This window comes from Colletes gigas, unplaced genomic scaffold (assembly GCF_013123115.1).
Source record: "Colletes gigas isolate AHSC1104 unplaced genomic scaffold, ASM1312311v1 Colletes_gigas_Sc00008, whole genome shotgun sequence".
Taxonomy (NCBI): domain Eukaryota; kingdom Metazoa; phylum Arthropoda; class Insecta; order Hymenoptera; family Colletidae; genus Colletes; species Colletes gigas.
In genome coordinates this window covers 5,053,265-5,073,972 of record NW_025106637.1, presented here as the reverse complement: position 1 = coordinate 5,073,972, position 20,708 = coordinate 5,053,265, and the positions used below count along the sequence as shown (strand labels likewise).

At 39.4% G+C, this 20,708-nt stretch overlaps 1 protein-coding gene across 1 annotated transcript in view; it reads right to left on the bottom strand.

The window, feature by feature from the left end:
* LOC122396764 (protein zerknuellt 1-like) overlaps positions 1 to 20,331 on the bottom strand; it is a 43,987-nt gene extending 23,656 nt beyond the window's left edge. The window contains exon 1 of the mRNA XM_043395419.1: positions 19,959 to 20,331. Within this exon, the coding sequence (XP_043251354.1) occupies positions 19,959 to 20,331 (373 nt within the window). The remainder of the gene's footprint in view (positions 1 to 19,958) is intronic.
* Between the last annotated feature and the right edge of the window lie 377 nt (positions 20,332 to 20,708).

Here is a 20,708-nt window from a genome sequence, read left to right as displayed (position 1 = left end):
GATCGAGTTCAACGCGAGCTGGTGATTTTAAGACGAGTTAAATCACTAGTATCAGGAAGTAGTTAGATAAGGGGACTGTCGGAGAGTCTTAGAGCGAGGTTTTTTGTTTAACGGATCGATGAGAGCTCGTTATGTATGGAATTATGCTCACCGATGAAACCGAGGATTGCAGTGGGATCAAGTTTGACGCGGACTTTGAAACGAATTGTAATTTGAAGCTATTTGCATCGAGAAGAAGGCATCTAGATAAGAAAGCTAACGAAGCGTCTCGCAACTATACTTCTGTCTTCGATGGATCGAGGAAACCTATTGTTATCTATGAAATTATGCTCTCCGATGAAACGATTTGCGAGGGGTATCAAGTTCGAAGAAATTGTCGATGTTATGGACTGATTGTCAGCTAAGTGTTGATTATCCTGCTTAGCTCGTGGCATGTTACGAGTATTCTTATTTATACCCAACCAAGATAACATAATTTTCTTCTAAGACTCATTTCTGCTTTGCAGAAGCATATTTTTATTTTACTAAATAAATAAGGCAAAAACTTTGTGTGAAAATTAAATTTTTCGATGAACAGTGGATTAGAGACCAAAATCATGTTGATCGTGGTTTAACTCCACGAAAATTAAAAGAACGCGTCAAGATGCGTCACGATAGAGCCATAGGTTAGTTACCCTGAATACACAAAGTGATGATTTAAAATTTATAATTGGCATGTTCGATAAATTCTTCAGGCGAGTCCGTCCGAGATTTCGCGATAGATCGACGTGCTCGTGTGATCATTTTAATCATAGGGTTGTGTAATTTAATGAAAGTAGAATTATCGCGTTTCATTCTTGCCCGCGTTGATGTCCGGACGTCCATTCCGCCGCGAATAATTGTTATATTTTTCTACAGAACGAGTATCTCCAGTACGATTAGGCCGCGCGATAATTTCTCGAATGTCGAAACGCGCGGAATTAAGGATACGCCAATTAAATGCACGGTGCAATTAGAATTTAATTGTTTAAGCATGTTACCGACTAACCGATGACACGCATCTTTTAAGAAGCTGACAAGTATCACGCGATCTTGTAAGTTGAAATGAGCGAAGGGATAAAAACAACAAAAGTCAATTACGAATGAAGGTGTTTATGAAATATGAATTTCTTCGTTTTCGTTCGTCCCTCCTGTGCAATACAACTTTATTCGTGTCAATTTTTAAGCGATCAATTGCATGAATTATTGGAACATGTTGCATTAGATATTCCACATCGCAAGTGATTTATGGACGACGACGCACCGTCCAATTTCAACCAACCATACGGTTCTCAGACTAACTAACAAACGTCTAGCTATTGCAAAACTTTCTTCATTCTTAAATTCAAATTCTTTAAAACACGACCTAACGAGGCAAACGAGGATTTCTTTCGAAGCAAGAACCTAACTCCACTATATTGAATATTATTCGTAAACTCAGCGAATGCAACATATTACTATATAAATTAAAAAAATGATCAAGCATTCCACGATTTCTTGGTTGCAACAACGCTTACGCGATTAAAATACCGTAACGCGAAACCTTGAACTAAAATAAAGTGGTCTACTATGACAAAACCCGTTAGGGTATTTTAATATCGAGCCAGCACTGCAATTTACACCTAGTACCGTTTCGAAAGCAATTTCCACAACGGTATTCGTCGCTCGCGAGACGCGAGAAAATCGCCACGAGGATCGAGGCGGTAATTCTTTCGCGTCGCGCCGGAAGCTTCCGGGCCCCCGGACACTCGAAGATCACTCGGCCAAGCTGGCGTTTCCCGTATCGGGGCGGTGATCTACGATCGCAGCCGTGCAATTTAATTGACGGGGAACCGTTACAGTTTGCCGGCAAAGCGTCGCGAATCGAGCAAAAATATTTTAATTAACCGACGCCGTAACCGTTCCCGAAATTTCAACGAGCCGTACGCTTCTCGGTTATTGATTTATTGCGAGCCGGCGATCTACGTCGGTTTTTTTTCGCCCGGAACGACGGCAGCCGCGGCTCGTCGATCTCCTGGTTCCTCAATTTTTGTAAATTATGGCCCACCGACGCTGTTCGGGGCATCAACGCGTAATTACGTGCGTATCGATAAGCGATTCGTGTGCTGGGTCCCCGTACCGTGGAATAAATCGTCCGTTTAATTGAAACTACTCGTCGCAATTTCTAAGAGTATGGAAATTTGCGGTGGGATTGTTGCGCAATAATTGTCCGACGATTATGGGGCCATAATCGATACACGACCGCGGCTCGTTCGTATCGATGTTGCGTAAATTGAGGAAGTCACGTCGGGGGCATTGTTTTGCTCGCTGAAAACGAGGCTAACGCAGCTGAAAAATTATATAGTCACGGCGGAGGGCGCGTTTAATCGAGGACCTCGCTATCCTTCCCTTAGACCGGTGCCTCTTGGATTTCTCGGCAAACCTTCGTTGCGAAACGCGCGTAATTTATACATAGAAAGTTAAGACACTGGGATAAACTTTGTATCGAGGCACAGAGTAGCTCTCGAACTGTTAAAAAGTGACTTCAAGAAAGGAACATTGGTTGTCGAATTAGAAACGACTTCATAAATATAGAGCTAACGATATACAATTTTTTTGCAATTTATTTTACAATGTGGTTGCAGAGGGAGAGAGGCCTCCCCTTTATAATGACCCCTTAAAACTTACTTACGATTTTTTTCCGCCGTTTTATCGCAGCTTGAATGAAAAGTGTGCCGCCGGCATTCGCATGAACCAAGGTACACCACGTGGAGGTTGCACGGTCGGACTTGTACCTCGTGTGTACTGTGTGGATGTCCTGTGTTTATACCGTGAATGTTTAGTGTGTATTACTCTCCTGTTGTATTGTTAAATTTATATTTTTATTGACAGAATTAATGAAATGGAAGCTTCCCAGAGGGTCATGAAGTATCTTACTTTTTTTTTCTATTTAGTTGAATTTAATTCTGATGATTGCACTGTGTAAACATTTGGGTACCTTGAGCTTTTCGAGTGCCAGGGGCATGCTTTTCATTCAAGAAAATAATCGTATGTCACCTTTGAGGGAGTTATCGTAAAGTCTTCCTCTCAAACTGCATTGTAAAATGGATCGTGGAAAAAATTAATCAAGCTAGAGTTGTTAGAGTTACCGAATTTTTGAAATAAAAATGTAGCACAAATATAGTTTTATAAAGCACATAATACTCAATTCTAATACTAGAACTATCTAAGTGGTCGAAATGGCCCATTTGTAATTTCTTGAAAAAATTGTAAAAAATTCTCGACTGGATTTTTGCTTTATCTCAGTGTTCTATAAAGAGAACGAACAAGAAATCGTCACTGTTAAAGACTCCGTAAATGCTATTAAGAATTCTTCGTGAACCTGTTGCCGAAAGATCGAAAGTTGAGTTACATCGAAAACTCTTTTTCCGCCGGTCTAGATCGATACGAAGAGTTCGATAATCCCTAACGAGGAAGCCGCGAAATTATATCCCGATGAATTCTTAATAAGCGACGGATAGAGTAACGTTGTGTTTCGCATAATGATAGTGACGGCCATGTAAACAAATTAAACCGCAGCGCCGTCCGCTCGAGATCACGATAAGTGGCTCGATGCGCATGTTAACTTTATCAGGATCGAGATCTCGATCTTTCGCTAATATTGAAATCGTACCCCGCCGCGGCACCGGGGGCGCGCTTCGTTCTCCTTAGCACTCTGTATTCTCTGTCCGCCGATTTTTCTTCTTTTTCCCCTTTCGAACGAGAACGAGAAGTCCGTCGCGAATCGAGCGATTCGTTCAGTGCAGATTTATCGCACGGAACTGCGACGATTCAGCGTTCACATGTTTCGCCGCGTAATCAGATCTGTTTCATACGCGGTGATAATTACAAGCTGGTAATACCAACGAAAACGAGAGAGAAAAAGTCTGATAATGGGAGACGCGTTTGTGGGTATCAATCAGAGAGAACGCTGTTTTCGAGCCGCGTCGAGTTAATTGCGGAGCGTTTTAATTAGCAATGTGATTGTTACAATCAAAGACGCGCGGTTCGAGTACTCGTTCGCTTCGTCGAGCAATTGTTTATGTAACTTTTATCTGCATACTCGCTTGAATAATGTTACAGATACGTAAAATGTGACTTCTGGATAACAAACAGCTGATGGTTATTCTGTTTCGTTATTTAATATGTACCAAATATGGACGAAATGTACCTAATAATATCCATAAATTGTAATAAATGGTTGATGTACAGTTTTATGGAAAACATTGAGAAGAGAAAGCGTTGAATTATGGTATCGAATAAAATTTCGAATATATGACACTTTTGACAGAATGCTAAGAGACTTTCATTGTTAAGAATTATTAATTACGAGAAACTGGTCAGAATTTTCCTTAATTAAGACACTGACTTTTTAAATTTCGGTGATCGTTTTCGTGAAAGCAAATGTGAAAGTAGAGTAAAAGGAGAGAGATTCAACATAGAACATTTTATATATTGGGTTGATAAACAAGATCGTGACATATTTTAGTATTGAAAGAATATCTTTTCAAAAGAGTAAATAAAATTTAATCAATTGAATATTTGCTTTCACAGTTCACAACCTCTTCTCAACATTTATTCAATTAATCATTTCTGTCAAATAATGTCATTTACTTAATGAAAATAGACTCAACGATGATGTGTGAAACATAAAGGGTACCAGCTTATCGAACAACCCTATACATCACACTAATCAGTTTTAACTAAATTTCGAACATCATCGATGAAAAGAGAACGAAAAGATCATTAAGAAATTGAAAAGCAACTTTGATAAATTTTAACAAGTAACCACTTTCTAGATTATATTGGAAAAGCAAATATTCCAACAATAATTGTAGAGAGTAATTTCGTCGAAATGGAAATAGGAACAATAAAGATGTCATTTTATAATGCGAAATTAATTCTTGCGTATATTAATTAGCAAAATAATTTCTATACGGTACGATGATCATGGAAACATAAATGGTCGCCCCAAGGATATTTCTGAATTATCTGAAATTAATTCGAGAATGTTTTAATTAGTAAAACTGTTTTTACGAGGTGTTCGTAATACGAGTACAATGTAACCAAGATTTCTAAAGAATACCACCGAGAACAAAAAGGAAAATATAGTAGAAGGATATAATTTGCTTGCAAATTTAGTTTTAAGCTAGGGTTTCTACGCTGGGTAATGATATGTTGCGGAATTATAACATCCAGAAAGTATAAAAGCGAACACTGCATCGTAACTTCAAATGTAAATGATTATTCAACGTACAGAACTTACCATAAATTTTCGCGTTATTTACCAATAAAGTAATTCACCGGTCTCTGTGTCATCGGTTAATGAAACAACTCTAGGAGCTTTACATAATGAATCGACTAAAATTGTCGCACTATAAATCGGTAAAATATCTTTATAAAACACAAATTACGACTCTGCAAGCCTCGTCGTCGTGGATAAATAAAATAGCTCATTTTATAATTGGTCATCGATGATGCAAAATACCTGCTCGACGATGCAGTCGTCAGGTTTATTACGTGTGAAAGCATTCTATCATTACCCTTACCGAGATTAATAATTCGACGGGCAGGCTTATCACGGAATCCCTACTTATGCTTGTTCGCGAAAGCCTTTGCAGAAAAATGAGAATTTGCGTGCCGCAGACCCGCGTCAGCTCCCACCACTCTCTCACCACTCTAATTACTAACCACGGGTTGTTACCCCATAGCGTGTCATTTCCCCGGCAATATCGTATCACCGTCTTCGCGTGCAATCTCCGCGAGCTCGTCGGAGTCGATTGTTTTAAAGTGTCGATCGCAGTCGAATCTCTTTATCGTCTTTACCAAACGTAAAGATCGTTTGGCGAACGATCGTCACTCGTCTGTAATCAATTCGAAAGTTTGCAAATCATTCTCACCCGCCCCGTATCGGCAGGCTGTTGGAAATGGGAAAACTCGGAAATTGTGAAACTTTCAAAGCCGATTTATTCAGCTATAACGATATTCACTTTTGTAAAATTCATGAATCGATATTTCTCTGTTCTCAATTCTCGATAGATACGTTGCAAATTAAATTAGTGGATTCTTTGATTGTGAGAACAGTTCATTTTTTATTTTTAATCGTTTTTAAGGAGGCAGTTGTTCTTTCGTTGATTACAAAGTTAAACTTTTTTTTATATATTGGTAATTTAAAGTCTATAGAATACACACAGCACATAGAGGGAAGAGTTTTCGTACAGAAATAATTTTAATCTGATAGTTGTCTGTATTCTAGTTAATCAAATACTATAATCCATAAATTTTATTCACGCTGGATTTACAAAAGAACGATTTATTTATTAGATAATGAGTATCTCTCGTGAGATCGTTTCTTAATATTCCGTGGAGTTGTGCCCAGGGAACGAGACGCCAGCTTTCAATTAGCTACTTTAGAATTTATTACAAGTTTTGCATTGAAATATGAACCTAATTTTCAATCTACAGACTTTCTAACAATATCTCCGTAAGATTTAAATATTGGACAAATGTTTCTTCCTTAAATTCATTGCTACTATAACGTAAAGAAGGCAGGGTCCAAAATATTAAATAAGTTTTTTCGAAAATAGATTATCCTACAAAATTATTCAATAATTACTGCTTGCGTCACCGCGAAATATTGTTTCAATTTCTGTTCGCAAAACCGTACATTCTGTGCAATCCTGAGTAGCGAACAGCAAATATGTAGGCGAAAAATCAACGAGGAACTCAAAGAGCATAACTCTTGGCAGATTATATTTCATTGGTCGACGGAACTCGTAATGACCGATAAAATATGTTGCACGAACGAGGCTGGGCTCTCGGCTCCGATTAATTCAAACAACCCAATAAATTCGCCTTCTTACGGGTCAGTTGGTTCGAGAAATTAACGTTTTCAGGGGCTCGTTGCAATGTATTAGACAATCTATGACAAACGGAAAATTAATGGCGGATTAATGAGTCGTGAGGAGAAAACGAAGAGGATCGATTTAAAAATTTCGAGTAACACCGACCATTTTAATCAGGACCGAACAATTTTAAATTTGTAACTTGTACGACGTTTCATAAAAACTTTATATGAATTTTTTTCTCGAAAGTGTGTAGGATTTCGAGGGTGTGTCTATTGAACAAAAATGATTGTAATTGACCCCTGCAACCGAAAATAATTTTTTTAGAACAATTTGAAAAACTATTTTTTCGACGAAAAGTGTCAGTAGAATGTTACTGGTCAGACATTATATTTTCGGTAAGGAATTTTTTTCTCGGAAGTGCGTAGGATTTTGGGGATATGTCTATTCACCAAAATAATTTTTTTAGGACGAATTGAAAAAATTTTTTTCGTCGAAGTTAAGCTGCGGTGGTCGTGTCAGGTACGGGATGAGTACTCGCTTTTTTTCATATAAAAATAATATAAAACAAGATAAGATAAGACAAGGCAACGCGTTTCTCGCATTCTCACGTGACGTTCGCTCCTGCGCGCGCTCCGTTCAATCTAATCGTCACGAGCATTTTAATTTAATTAGCTCGAAAACATTGTTTCTCCCGACGACGACGCGTCGATAGCGCGGAATCGTCCAGCTGAACCGAGACCCGACCGACACGATAAATCCCGGGAAATCAGAATTTAATAACAAATTGCGCATACGAGCGACGAGGGTTGGAGCGTTGCGCTTGCTCGCCGCGCGATTTAGACGCGGGTTGATAAACGATTGGGTGATTCACATCCGTTCGGTATGTACCGCGCGCCGAGAGCTGAGACCCGTGATAAACGCGCCGCTATTAGATCGCATGCAGCCAACACAATTACGCGAAAATTACGAGCAGAATCGTGCGAGTCTGAAAATTTCCGAAGCGGCGAGAACCGGCCATCGGAGTCTCCGGGCGATTTTCTCGCGATCGTTCCTTCATTTTCTCGCTGCTCGCGGCCACGGGCTCCCATCGAACACTGAATTCGAGGCAATAAATATCGACGAACCCAGAAACCGATTTCACTCGCTGAGAAACCTGCGAATCATTGTCGAACGAAATTCGAAAATTCAATGAAGGGATGTAAGGCAGCAAGTTTGTATTTATCTTATTTACCATTTGACAGATCTAATTAAAAAAAGAAACAGAAAATAAGTTGCATATTAGTGATCTTCTGAACGGATTAAGTCTGTATACACCAGTTATTATATCCATTGTATACTAAACGTATGTAATAGGATTGCACGCAGGAGACTTCAATGCTGGGAGAAGAAAAGAGTGTCAAAGGAATTAAAGCAATTTCTATACAATTACATAATAGTTTCTTGGAGGAACTAATGTCTTTTATAATCTCGATCTCTTGTTTAAAAATTGTTCTGTTTATTTTCTCCCATACTACATACATAACACTTTTATCCAATTTCACTATTTATATAAGACGGATTATTATCATTTGATTCATCACACGTTACATTACGAAATGTTGAACGTCTACCAATGGAAAATTCGTTTTCACACGTACTATCGATTAAGGAAGTCGAAAAATCTCTGTCGCGAAATTCTTTAATTCAATTTATTGTAAACGTGAAATGTCGTGGCAATAATTCACGTCCTAGTCGGGGCAGTTGAGCAAGGTAGAGCACAGCTAGGAGATCCGTCATAAATTTCGTGCTATTAAGTTGCATGCGAGCGCACCGCAATCATGCTGCTGTACTACGATTTTGCCACTGTACTGCAATTTAAACGTCATACCACAATTACGATCAAGAAACGTTTCAGCCTTTAAAGGCTTCTTTCGAGCAACCGTGGACTTTCCCGTAACACATCAGAAAGGAATTGCTCGTACACGAAACGAGTCCAGAAGCGATTCGAACGCATTTTTATTGTTCCTGATATCGTTATCAACGTTGCGTGCAAAATAAATGATCGTACAAATTTTTTCTACGGCTATATTAATGGAGATGTAATTCTAGTTCATGAAAACGTTCGTGGCATAACAATCGAGCCGTGAAATTAATCATAAATGACGTAATGACGTTTCGTAAGAAAGTTTATCTTCGTTTAAAACTGTCAGAACATTTCTCAAAAACACCAGAAACCCGTCGTTATTTTTATTAAATCGTAAGCAATATTTATTACTCCCCACACCCACGCCTAATATGTAACAATATAAAATTACTGGATTATACGCTAGAATATTGTTATGTTAGGAGGTAACTCGTTTCTAGAATGTTGTTAGATATAAATTCATCATTCCCGTTTTCAACGTAAAATATTCATCGCGGAACGTAATATCGGCAAACAATTAAAGTAGTAATATTCTGGACGATCATTCAAAGATTAACAGACAGTTTCGTACAAGTACTTAAGACACAAATGGAATATGGTCTATGACAAATAGACTTCCTGTTGAGATCTTACAGCCGCAGGACACCTCGTGAATGCCATGATAAACTGCATAAGATTCGCAGCCGTTTAGCGAGTCTGCTAGCGACTAAGAATTCATAAATAATTACTCTTCCGGCTTTCTCAGCACTGGCAAGTAAGTATTCGTTTTCTCGTTTCCGTCTCGAACGTACGAGAACAGCTAACACGTGTTCCCTTTTTCGCTGAATATGTGCAGAAGACATAATTAACAATCGTTCGCCCAAAATTCAATCGAGATCATCCAACTAATACAAAATGAAAATCTGAGTACTGTAGTACCTCGCTGAATGACCGACCAGTTCCCTCGATCATTGAATCAAAGTTATAACCACCTAAAGATCATTTCTTCTTTCAATTAACTTACTACTTGAGCTGATTTCAACTCAATTCAACGTTTCTAAAGGGATGAAAATGTTTGTACGTGCTGTTGATCCTTGCAGGCTCAAAACCTGAATACTATTTGGCAAAAAACGTTACAACGTACCGTGTCAAAAATCGTTTTCTCGATCGGTCCGGCAATCTTCGGCAAAACGAATCGAAATTCAGCGATCATTGCTGCCTCGCGCGGCGACAAGCAACCTTCAATTTCCCCGAGAAAATTGATCTCTTCCCGTTTCTGCAATAATCAAGGAGCGGTGGAATCACACGTTTCGTCGCGATCATTGCCCGGTTTCGTTAAGAACAATGTGCAATCGATGCAACGAACCAAATCGATCCAATGGTCGGAGGCTGTCCGAATATCGGCGTCGATCGCGAGTTCTTCTTCGAAACCGATTCGACGCGCTGCCGACAATTTGCCTTTTTTTGCGATTCTTCGCGAAGACGCCGTTTACGCGGAAAACGACGTTTCTTGCGGGCACGAATGTGGGCCAAGAAGATTTCCTCGCCGGAAAGATCGTTTCACGAGACATTAATCCGCGGACAGGAGTCGGCGAGAAGGGGGATGAGAGCTAAAGTCGCAGACAAGCGACTCGGAAAGTAATAAAAGAGAGATCCTTATCGTCAAAGACAATTAGCGGAGCGTATAAACACGACGTATTTATAGTCTGTCAGCCGTATCTTTCCCACTGTTCCCCTGCCTCTCGTTTCTACCCTAACTGCTACCCCCCCAGCGTCCATAATTCAAACTATTTAATTAATGTCTTTTTTGCCTAGTTTTTGTTCGACGTTTCGCGATAAACGAATGCTTCGACGCTTGGATGATTAATATTTTGAATTTGTTTCGATCGAGACATCAAATAAAATTAGTTATTTTTCGCGAGTAATCGTGTTCAGTAATAGTTCACTAAAGAATGTAAAGTATCAGTCATTGTCATCAAATAAATATAAAGTGTATTTGAATTCCCCCTGAATTTTAGAAGGAACGTTTCAATTAGAATCACAGCGTTAATATGGCTGACATTGGGTTTAGGATGTGTGATAAGATATTTCGTAACATACTGATATCGTTAATCGATTCAATCTTTATCTTATCGTGAAACACAGTGCCTATTTTGTCAAATTAATATTCAGGTTTCGAGACCAGATTCCTCTTCAAACAATTAAATTCAGCTCGAAGACTCAAAGTACTATAACATAAAATTGACATTTACACCGTGGTAAGAAATTATTCTTATAAAGAATAACGTCGTGAATTATGAAACGTCTTCTTTCCAAGTTTTTTAAACGCGTCGAGGAAGTATTTAAAAACCAGCCACGACAAAGGATAAAGTGCAGCGATTGACGCTAATTACAATAGAATTATCTTCTCCGATAATCGAATAACAAAAACACGAAACAAACACGCAAATTAAACTGTACTAACGACCGAGAACAAATGTATATGCAAAGCTATACAGCAAGTTTCACGATTATAGAAATCTGATCAATACGACCAATTAATTTAAACACCGGCTATTATAGGAATATGGCCACGAGAAAGAATAGATATGTTTTAGGAACACCTCGTGAATGTAAAAATATGTAAGACTCGATGACGAGCAAGGGGTTGAACAGTATTTATGGTGATTAAATGAAGTTATGCAAGGTTAATTTGGCAGTTATTGGACCATCTACTCTAATTAGAACGTATTAAATATGTGATCTCGCGTTCGCCTGGGTAAGCGGAACAGGGAATAACGCGGAAAGAACAAAATTGTTTATGACTGATCGCCTCTTCTTGAGCGTGGAACAACCTGGAAACGCAACCCAGCGATCGAAGGAGGAATCCGAGCGAGCGAAGGCCGAGGACGATTCAATTTGTCGGTCTCGGTGCTAGCGTTTCTGGGGGCCCGTGGCGAGATTCACGGCGCGGCACGCAAACCGCGCTCGAAAATTAGCTCGTGACCGAGCGGCAGCGTTAGCGTTAGTAGTAGTAACACCGTGGCGATACCGGCCGAACGGGAGTGAGCGAGTAAAGGGCGAAAGGGACGGCGAAAGGCAGAGGGTGGGGGGGAGGCAGGAGAAAGAAAGAAGTTTTGAAAAGGGACTAACGACCGGCAGTTAACGACGGCTCTGAAATTGCTGGTTGCCCGCTGCATCTTCTACAGCCGACCTGGCCGAGAATTATTAAACTGTAGTTTAGTTTAAATTAAGTTATTACCCGGAGCCGTGCCGGTTTGTTTGTCCCTTTTCTACACGACTATGACCCCTTCGAACCGTCTCGCCCCCTCACGGAACCCGACCGTTTCTAGCTTCTTCCCGGCGTTTTCTACCTCGATACCACCTTACGAGCACCATCGCCTGCCTGGAATCGACGCTTTTCCGTTCGAGACTCTCTCCGGAATCGCGGGAACTAAGCTAAAAGGTTGGCTACGCGGCGCGTTCCTTCGATCATGGAAACGTACACAGTGTGTACAGAGTCCGGCCAGGAAACTGGCTATCATTGACAGACTGTTATTATCTTTTGAATACTACTAACCCTCGGACGGACGAACGATTGACAGCGACATGGGTGGCCGACCCTGGGTCAATAACAACCCAGACGATAGAAACAGTGTTGACAAAAGGGATACTAAAACAGATTATTTGGAGGAAAGAAAATAATTATTCTTTATTAAAATAGAACTAATACATGATGGTCCTTTACTTGTAATGTCATTAAGAAGTAATGTTCCATTACATTTTCAATTTTATTCCAAGGATTTGCTTAACAATTTTTTACCACTATTATTTATCCTGTCTAGATACACAACTCAGTGTTTTATTGAATGGAGGATTAACAGATCAATCTTGTGTCAATACCTTGAATAAACAATTGATGGAATCGTTGGAAGAAATTCTATTAGATGTGGTACGCGACATGCGATTTCTGCATGACTATGCATCGTCCCATTTCAACCAAATAGGCAAGCATCGAACGAACGATTTTCTAATAAATCGATAGGTTCTGCAGAATACACTCCTAGCCTGCTCGTTCATAGATTCGAGAGTTTATTTAAGCCATACTTGGCTTAAACACAGAACTTCAAATTCAAGATGACTCAAAGTATTACTAACTGTGTCTTTTAACATTGATTTGAAAATGAAGTTAAAAACAAACTTGAAAATAGTTGATCTTCCTTAATTCCAGTGATATGGTAGATTTATGTTAGAATTACCCGTGTTGAAACTTCCTAAATTTAATTTAAAAATCGTCAAGTTGAGGAAGAAAAATCTTCAGTGTGTCCCTTCGTGGTTCCCGATACTCTGAGACGAGTTTTTGAAGCGACCGAATGATTTCAGCTTCTTTGAGAAGCGGCCACGTTATCGCGGCATCCTGTCATTATTTTCCGATTAGACCGAACGAATAGGTATTAAACGGGTTGATAAAAACCCACCGATTTGTCGAGCGAGCTGACAGTAACGGATAAGATGAATCGATTGAACAAAAAATTATAAATTAACGACCTTCCACTGCTATTTAGGTTAGCGAGGACCCTCGAATCTAAAAACCTTACATGTATATATGTTCTATATTTTTTCAAACGGATTCAACTTCGAGGAACTTATGACACAACTTCAAGCTCTTCTTGCCCCAAAATTTAATCAGGACTTTCTGTATTAAAACTTTGTAACATTGTAAATCAAATGCAAACTGTGTTTGATTTTTTGAGGAACAGTGTTCCAAATACGACGAAAACGAATCGAAGCATCCAAGAGCAGAGTCCTAGAGATACAAGATAAGCATTAAGGTATAGTAAAATCACTGGTATTCCGCGAATTCCGCAACAAATTGCAAGAGGAAGTGGCCTACTCGTCTATCAGCGATGAGGAATCTAGACTCGGACAGAAATCAACGTGAACTACATTCCAAATGAACGTACGGAATCCACCCGCGTGCCACGCACGCTTCTCCTTTCATCGCTGAAGGCTCTCTTATCTGTCCAACTCTCAGCGTGCCGCTTCCTTGTCGCGAACCGGTCATCATTCACGCGTTTCTTCGCAATCTGCACCGAGACGACTGCAGCGTGTAGTTTTCCGCGAATGAACTCTCGAATCGCACGATCAAGACGGATCACACCGATTTAGAAGGCAGCTCAGGAACGCCCGATAGGCGTGCACCGACGGCAAAAGATCAACGATTTCTGTCCGCCGCTCTAACGATAGAAAGACGTTGAAAAAGTTCCGATATCGTGCAAAACGTGCACGCATAATGCACTTTTTCCCCGGGCAATTGTCAACCGATTATATAATTATGCAAAATAGATTTCATTTACACTCGTTCAAGGATTTCTGTGAGAAGAAGTCGCTACTGATCTACCCGATGAAAAACTGTTGCGATAGATGATGTCGTTAGCAGTATTTAACAGATTTTACCTAATGTTGTCTAGCTTTAGTCTCTAGCTGTCCCTTAGATTAAATTTCTAAAATTCTAGCTTGCATCGTTTAGACTCTAACAGCTCAAAATGAAGTTTAAAGTGTCTTTAGCTTTCCTTAAAATTGTTTCTAGTACTATTCAAGTTCTTTAACACTAACCAATCGTTGTGAATTGTCACTGACTGAACTTTGACAGTATCTCACCTTCTTAAACCTAGATATATCAGTTTGACACAGACGTGTCAAGTGTGCCCCAACTCTACTAAATTTCTCTAACTCTAGTTTACCATCTTGAATCTTTGCCAAATAAAACAGGAGCGTTCCTAAACCAATTTCAAGTCTCGAGTCTTCTGGTGCCGAAGATGCGTCTAGTTTGACTAACTTTCTCTAACTACGAACGTTTTTAGTTTTCGGTAGTTCAAAGTAGGATAGTAAACGTCGTCAAATAGATCACAACCGAATTTATCCTGTAAAATCGACTATTTGGATCTCACCAGGGACGTTCGTATTTTGTTTTTAATGGCTAAACCCCGACTATTGCAATAAAATCCTCTTTAATAGCTATAATTAATGGAACCAGGCGAATTACAGGTTTTACGATGAATCGAGAAATTTATTTCTATCGATAAAACTTGAAATTAGAGGATGCCAAACCGAAGAATTTCTGAGTTACGCGGAGAAGTACAACTCTTTCGATTAAAACTGAAACGAGACTGCGTACAACGTGTTAAACTCGAGTTTCACGCAATGTATATGCGACTTTAGTGACGATAACGACGCAACTTTAGCTTTCCGGGGTAACTCGGGACAGTTTAGCGTTTCCGAGTGCATGGGGTGTCATCGTTAACAGAAACACAACAATTACTCCGTGTATTTTAGCTCCGGCGTAACATACGCGAAGATATTACACTTTTAAACGAAATATAAATTTAGATACCGATAATTAACGTTTTCAATTGAAAGTAAATTTAAGAAAATATTACGTCTGATATTTTCTCATAACTGACGATGATCAAAGAAGGTCGAAAACGATTGTCATAAGACAGTCAATAAATAAATCGACTTAGTAGACAAAACACGCTTTGCAGTTTTAAAAATATAAAAGTCTGAAGGACCCAAAACAGTAGCTAGTAAAAGTTTCACGAAATAAGTACAAAATGTCAATCAATGTAAAGAAAGACGAAAGGTTCAGAATGACGAATGATTTAATATTACGTATCAATTTTATGGTGTCTTATTCGGAGTCGTTTCATGGCTAAATAAATGCACGAGGCTGCTCTGGACAGACTATTTCTCCTCTCGTTTCCTGCCTTACTTTGCTTTTCGATAGCGAACGCTTCCACGCCGTTTTATCTGAGTTCCATTCCCGGGCTGAATATTAATTAGCCCCTGTCACTGACAAATGCTTCGTCGTTCCTCTGCGCGTTAATTTCCTATAACGTATTTGCTGTAATTAGCCACTGCTCAGGGTATCGATAATAAAGAGAAAATTATTGGATTCCGTTGGCCGATTGAAATAAACGCTCGTGATCGCTTCATTGGTCATCGCGTCGATCGTAATGCTTCGTAGCACTATTTTTGATGAATGTAATAAACGACGATCGTTATAACGAACGAATTTTTATCTTTCGTCTCGGTTTCAAGGATCCATCTTTCGGTAATAACGAGGCACAAGCGCTGTCGAAACATCGAGACAATGTATTAATTTATAAACGCGTTATAACTGTGTACTGTCTAGAAGTGGCTCGGTTTAATTAACGACTGAGTTTAATGAGCTGAGCTTAATTAAAATTACACCGGATACACGTTACGCACGGAGGCTTGTCGCGAGAATAAGTAAACAGGGAAGCTGGAAACAATTTGCGTCATTTTCGACACGTACTGTATCACGTTTTTTAATAACGACGATAATACGATCTAAATAAAATATGCGTCTATAGAATTAGCTTCCATGTTACAGAGTACCAAGAAATTGCCACTTTCGCATTATTAAATTTTTATAAAAATTATTATTACTTCTTTAATAAAGACTATTTTTATTTTTATGTTTTTCAGCAAATAAAACAAAGTTGTTTTCCATAGAGGAAGTATATCCAAGCAAGGTGAAAAGGCGAGGTTCAGAGAACAAGGCTGTTTCACAACCTAACACAAAATCGTCGAATTAATAATGAATTATAGCCACTCATTATTCTTCATTATCGTATTTGAGCTGGAAACCAGGTAGTTTCGAATTGTATGGAATTTTAAAATTCACGGACGAAATACTCGTAAATAAATGTGAGGCGAGAAGATGGCCACGGATAAAAATTAAAACATCAAAGTCGGATACACGTAACACGCCCACAAATGTAAAAGTGCAATCAAAGTGTAAGATTATAGAAGGAAAATTCCTGTAATTATCAAAACAACAATTTTCGAGTCTCTGAAGCGAAAACACAAATAGGGAAACGATACAGAGGCGAAAGGACTTTCGAATATACTTCGAATTGCAAAAATATATCTAACTGAATAAATTACTAGTTTAAATTCACGATAAAAAAAATCAGAAATACTTTCACGTATAAATATTTAAATTTTGACGTCGATGACAATATCAAACTTTTCCGAAACGATCTTCTTCCACGATTTCCGTAACAATTACGCAAACTCGCATCAACCATAAGGATCCTTCGAACTCTATAAACTCTCGTTACCATTAATATAATCTTTAATCGCGGTTGACGAATAGTTTAAAATAACTACTCTCTGTGAAAAATTCCTCGGAGTTAATTGCTCGTGTAAGGTCGAGCAATTCGTTTACGCGAATCTCACGTGACTCGTCGATAAAAGGTATTGACTGGAACGATAAAACTGTGCCGTAATAATAAGACCGAGCACGATCATCGATGAACAAACTTCAATTACGCCCGCGTCTAATTAAATGTCGACGGGAGTCCGTTGATAATCATGAATACTTGTCAGTCACTTTCTCGTCTATTAGCTCCGGTGGGCTCGTTAACAATTGCTCCTATACTGAATGTCAGACTATCGAGGTGGAACGTTTCTGTCGCCATACTGAAGTTGGTCAACAGCCTCAGTTTCAATCAGATGATTAAGCGTTTCTAGAGATCTCTTTGCAGCGATTACACTGTTAACTAATGAATTGATTGATAAGTCACCTAGCAGTTGAGGCATTTATATATTCCTTGACATAAGCTGAGAGTCTTTTGGCAATTAATAGATGTACTAAACTTGGGATGAATTAAATAAAGAAGCAACTCATAAATAGAAAGAAATATCAAACTAAAAAATAATTATAATATGTATAATATATATATTGGGCGTGGTGCACGTTGATGTTCCAGGGTTCAGAGACTCAATTTGTTACGAATGGATTTATTTGAACGAAAAATGGATCCAAAAGACAAGCTCACAGTGACTTTAATCGCCCGTCAATGAATTTAACGAGAATCGAACTGGTTAAAGGTGTCATCTGCATAGAATAGCAACAAAAAATGCAGACACTTAGCAAGGTAGATCTCTCACATCTGTCAGACGTGACACGTTTATTTTAAACACTGTTACGTTAAATACTCGTGGAACTCATTAGTTAAGTTGCGCGCTTACAGTGCGCGTTATATGTGGTTGGTTATGCTAGTAGTCCCATTAGAGAAATTAGAAGAGTATTTTAAAAGGGTGCGTGTAACGAAAGCGAAACAATCGTGGGTATCGTTTAACTGCGACTGCTTTCTTTAAAATATTGCATGCTGCATTTGAATGTTTGCCTCTGCAACGAGCAGTGTTTAGACACAAAGAATTACTGACAAATGGGGAAAATACTTGTGACATTCTTTTAACGCAAGGAATACCAGAGCTATCGATGATGACAGAAACCATTGTCTGTCGTTGCATAAGCATTCATTTTATATAATCGACACTCGAATTAAATTACATTTTCTACGATTCTGTTTGCGAATAATGAAATCGTTTGTAGCAACGACAGAACAAAGAATCGAGCCCAAGCCTGAGCAAGCAGAAACTGGTCAAGATCGCCGCGTGCTTTCACGAAACAACAGGAAAAAGTTGTGGGAGTTAAGTGGCACTCCCTTCAAGGCATAAACAAGCGTTAGGGACATGAATGGGATCACGTAAAAAACAGATTTCCACCCTCGATCTCGTACACGAAACGTGATTTCAGTCCGTCAGCTCGAAGGAAGGGTGGAAAAAGGGCGTTACGGATTGGGGCTAACCCTGTAAGCGATCCCAGGGGCTCGTCAAGAACGATCTTATGATTGACCGTGTTACGGCACTCCCTGTAGACCATTTTCCGGTCGTATCTTGAAAATACATACATTCGAACGAGAGGCTGCGCGAACAAGAAAGACCGCTACAGAATATCGCGCAACGATCTGTAACTCCGTATCTCGATTCGGACATTTTTATGTTAGAATGACCGAATGGATCACGGTGGAGTAATTCACCGATAAATCGGGAAATACCTTTCGCAAATATCCATTAAAATTATAAGTAAATCGTGTCAGAGTGAGCTCCTTCTTGGTATTAAGTTATTACGAATATTCTAGTTATTTGCTGTCGTTTTCCAAATGTACGATTGCATAAAAATACAAATTAACATTTCATTATATCGCTCACTTTGCAAACGGAGTATTATATTATGTGAAACTACGTATTTCTCATTGACTATCAAAGATTCCACAAAGGTTTCTGTAAAAATTGTTAAAGGAGCACGCAGGAAAAGACAACAATTTTGTGCGTCGGTGTAAATAAATAACATTTCTACTCCAGAATATCGCGAAGGAATTTCCAAGTTCCTCGTTAGATAAGAAGGGCCTTGAATATTATTTATCACATAATTTTTGAAAAAACAAACGTCACCGATTGTAGTTTCTTACAGAAACGCTTTCGGTTTTCGACAACAATGCTCGAAAGTAAAAATCTAATCTCGTTAACACAAATTGTTGTACGAATAACACACAATGTAATTCGCATTGTAAAGTAAGGAACAAAGTAGCAATTAACCAGCACGTTCGATGTCGTTCGTGCCTTAAAATTGCAGGCTGTGAACCGATAAGTATGCAAAATAACGGAGGAAGAAACGCGACAACAAATATGAAACTGCCTCTCGTTCTGATCAAAAAATAAGTTCTTAATTTCTGTAAATATTTATTGTATTTCGGAGTGTGAAATTTTCCATAAACAACATTACGTCCCTTACTCTGAAAAGTTATTATATTTCTCCTAAACTATGAGATATCTCTCTGCCCGTACGATCGTGAGTAAACACAGACGTCGAAAACTTCAATTACACCTAATCTATTGCATAACAAAACAGTGTTTTACCTCATACTTTAATTACAATTGTAGATTCGCTTCGAAATCGTTTCTACGCTCAATCCATGAAAGGAGTTACAACCATAACGGACAAAATTGCTGTATCTCTTGCGCAACTTATAGACCGCGAACGATCCACATCGTCTCCAACACTGTACTTTTAAAAAACAAACACAGGTACTATACTTCGAACTGGAGCCCATATAAAAATCAACTGATCTAGAACACATTAAGCCATTCTTCGACGACGAACCGACAACCTTCAATTTCCAGTCCAGGTGTCAACGCGTATTCGGTTTCCAATTAAACTAAAAGACAAGTGCGCAAATGCGAGTGTCACTCAGCGATATGGCGACTCGTGCAGCTGCCCTGATTATCAAAGTCATCGGAGACTTAACGGTTAAGTAACCTGAAAAGACTCTTACCTTTCCTCTCGTCATCCTCATCGGCATGATCGACACCATGATGAAGATGATGGGCGGCCGGATGGTGGTTAGTTATCGCTGGCACCAGGGGGTGGTTCCCCAGTGCCGGATGTGGATGATGAGGATGATAATGACTGAGTAACCTGACAGTGGCTGCGACCACCTGATGCTGAGCCTGCATAGTCTGCTGAACCTGACTTTGGTCCTGTCCGAGGACAGGATGATGCGGTGGCCATCCTGTTAGATGAAACGGAAACACAGGTGGCGCCCTCTGGAACAGCCTGGCCGGCGTCAGGAGAGAACCACCGGAACCAGTGGAACCGCTACCAGGAGGCAGTGGATAGGACAGACCGCCTCCTGGTTCCAAGACCATGTTTGGTACCAACTTGATGATTAACTGTCTCTCCGACGGAGAGGCCTCACTTCCTTTGCATTTATGAACCTTTCCCTGGCTTCTATCGACGCTGTTCCTTAGACGTCTGTTATTCTTCTATGCTCATTGGAACCGACGAACATGGAAGACAGTCCAGTCACTTGAATCGGTGACTCGGATGAACATGGGAAGATTCCAAGCGAGTAGCTCGTGGCAACGATGCCCGGTTTGTTTACATTTTCTGAACCTCGGGTTTTGTTTTGGTAAAAGTTTACAGATGGCTTGCGACACTGGCGGAGACGTTGATCGTGTCCATTGAAAAATAATGACGACAGTTGGAGAGCAATTGTCGAATTTGTTAGCTGGTCTGACTGGGA